Below are 2,580 nucleotides of genomic sequence, written 5' to 3'. Positions count from 1 at the left end.
GTAAGTTCGGACTTCATTTATACGTACTCGCAATTTTCATCTTCTATATGAGGATCGAGGAATTCATCCAGAAACAAGTCGTGCACTTAGACCGGCACTATCAATATTCAATACACACGAAGTAAACCGTGCGTGTGGCACACTTTCCATCTTCACGCAGGTGGTTTTCAAAATGCTCTGGACTGTGCTCGATCGTGACCAATTCCTATCCGATGCCAGTTTTGATGCAGGCAGTGGCGTCAAAATCTGACATGCACGCAATTGCAGCTACTTCTATTCACTACAGGCGAGTATGTGTTGCATGTAACCTTCATCTCACACCATATACCCGTGTTTAAGCTTATCTCTTGAGCTTTAAAATAAAATTGTTTAAACTTGTCACGACAACAAGCAGTTAAGCGATACTTCAGTTTGGAATAGGTAGCTTTAGTGAGATAAGATTGGGCTTGAGATGGTGTTGTGATTGTGATTTGTGATAGTCTTTCGGTATTCCTCCAAGCAAAGAAAATAAACACTTCACTATTCTAAGATAAAAATAAAAGGAATGCTCAAATATTTTATATATCGTCCAAACTATATCTACTACCCGGCGTAAATGAATAATATTCCACCTACGTTGTGGTTGAGCTTACTATGCTCACGAACACCCTCCACGGTCAGTGTTCTCGCTGTATTGCACTCTAAAGCTTAATATTGTCGACTCCGGAATATAAAATGTAAGCATATTGCATTGGGGGCATTCCAAGACTGCATATCAGCAACGTGCAGTAGATTTTGTTTTTTTCCGGGGAGCTTGAATCTCTTCCAACTGATGAATAAACAACTACACCGTCTGCAAAAGTGTCACTATCACCACTATCGCAGAATGTGTATACGGTGCTCAAATGCAATGGACATCAAGAACATTTTGAACGGTAATTGAAATCATGTTGCTTGCATTCCCCTGTGAAAGCAATATAGAAAGACCGCAACATGACTTCAGACCTCATTTGACAATCAGAAACCATGCAAACAGGTAGGAGCGATGCCAACAATTGAGTGTGGTTCTTAAAGAGAGCAGTAAGTGAGAGAATAGCAGAAAATAAATAAAAGATGAGTCAGTGAAACAACGGAGATCGAAAGTGTATACTATGACAATATGGAGGGGCAAAGACTGGTGATTGTCGTGACCTCGTCCCGTCTTCAGTACACACAACAGACAATAAATTTCGCGCCATCTGTACGTAGCAAACCTCAATTCTATCACCACCACCTGATCCAGTGTTCCACTGTAAAACTATATGTTTCCATAATACGTCGTACGATTTTAAAATATCTATTGTCGTGTGAATATTTACTTCTACTTTCTTTCACAGCACAATTTGTTTATTTCTAAATAGTCACCAAACGATTGGAGTTTATGATTGGTGGATAAGTCGGATTAATGCCACCCCATTCGCAGATATTCCGAACGTGAACAAGAGACTAAAACATTTGACACCATCTAAAAGTATCGTCGTTCCGGCCTACCGGGTTTGCTACCACAACTTAGAATTTCATTTTGTCGTTTATAGTTTGTCGTTAATTGTATGTTGTTGTTCAAGTTTCAATTACTACAGCTAATTTCGGAAATGAATATGTTTTCGACGATGTCGCAAAAATCTAAATATGTATCGAGGAATTTAAAACCAGTGTCGTTTACCAGCAATTAGTTCTGCCGTCATTTTTGGCATCCTTTATACGTTGCTGGATCATTGGATATGAGCCAAGAGAAGATAATCGATTGTCGGCGATAACAAAATTGAAAATGCATCTAAAATCAATTATGTATTTAAAAACATTCTGGTATATGGCTATATGCATATATATACAGCAGTATCTATCTAACAAACGCCAGTCTGTACACCACTTTACACGGACAGATAAGTACGCAAATATGGTATGTATTTAGCACAGTGCTACGATGATTTAACATGTCGGCCTCTGTTAAGGCATCATTGTGTGCGATTATAAAAGTTAGAGTCGACGATTGCAACGTGTTCTAAGTTTATCAAAACATTAACATTGTTTGCAACATGTACTGAGTCTACCAAAACACCAACATTGTTTAATGTATGCATGTTGTCAGGCTTTTATGTATGGCAAAAACAGATATACGCGAAGCCATCACATCGGAGTTTGGCTTGTGTTGGCCCAGTTCACGACAAACCTTTCAGCTCGGTGCAAAAGAAACACTTAAGAGATAATGCGTTGTGCAATCTATACTAATGTAAATATATCTACCCACCCAGGCTTCACGCAAAACAAAAAAAAAACGTCAACAACGTGCCTCCTCGAATATCTTCGCGATGTTTGACCAGGAGCAGATTGCTGAGTTCAAGGAGGCTTTTAACCTGATTGACTACGATCACGATGGTTTCATCAGCACCAAAGACTTGGAGGAGACATACAACTCTCTTGGTATGTCTTATTGTATCATAGTTGAGGCGTAACAATACCTAGTTCTTGAGTACTTGATTAATATATATATATATAAATATATATACATGCATATATATATATATATACACACACACACACACACACACACACACACACACG

General features: G+C 38.6%; 1 protein-coding gene across 1 annotated transcript; it reads left to right on the top strand.

Moving 5' to 3' along the window:
- Nucleotides 1-2,327: 2,327 nt before the first annotated feature.
- Nucleotides 2,328-2,439, top strand: SARC_09694 (hypothetical protein; the record flags this gene model as incomplete). The annotated part of the gene is made up of 1 exon (XM_014296278.1): nt 2,328-2,439. A coding segment is annotated over one exon (112 nt), but the record flags the coding sequence as incomplete, so codon positions are not given.
- Nucleotides 2,440-2,580: the final 141 nt, after the last annotated feature.

Source organism: Sphaeroforma arctica (assembly GCF_001186125.1).
Source record: "Sphaeroforma arctica JP610 unplaced genomic scaffold supercont1.1019, whole genome shotgun sequence".
NCBI classification, from domain to species: domain Eukaryota; class Ichthyosporea; order Ichthyophonida; genus Sphaeroforma; species Sphaeroforma arctica.
Note: the sequence above shows the minus strand (reverse complement) of the source record. Positions and strands in the feature narration are given on the sequence as shown.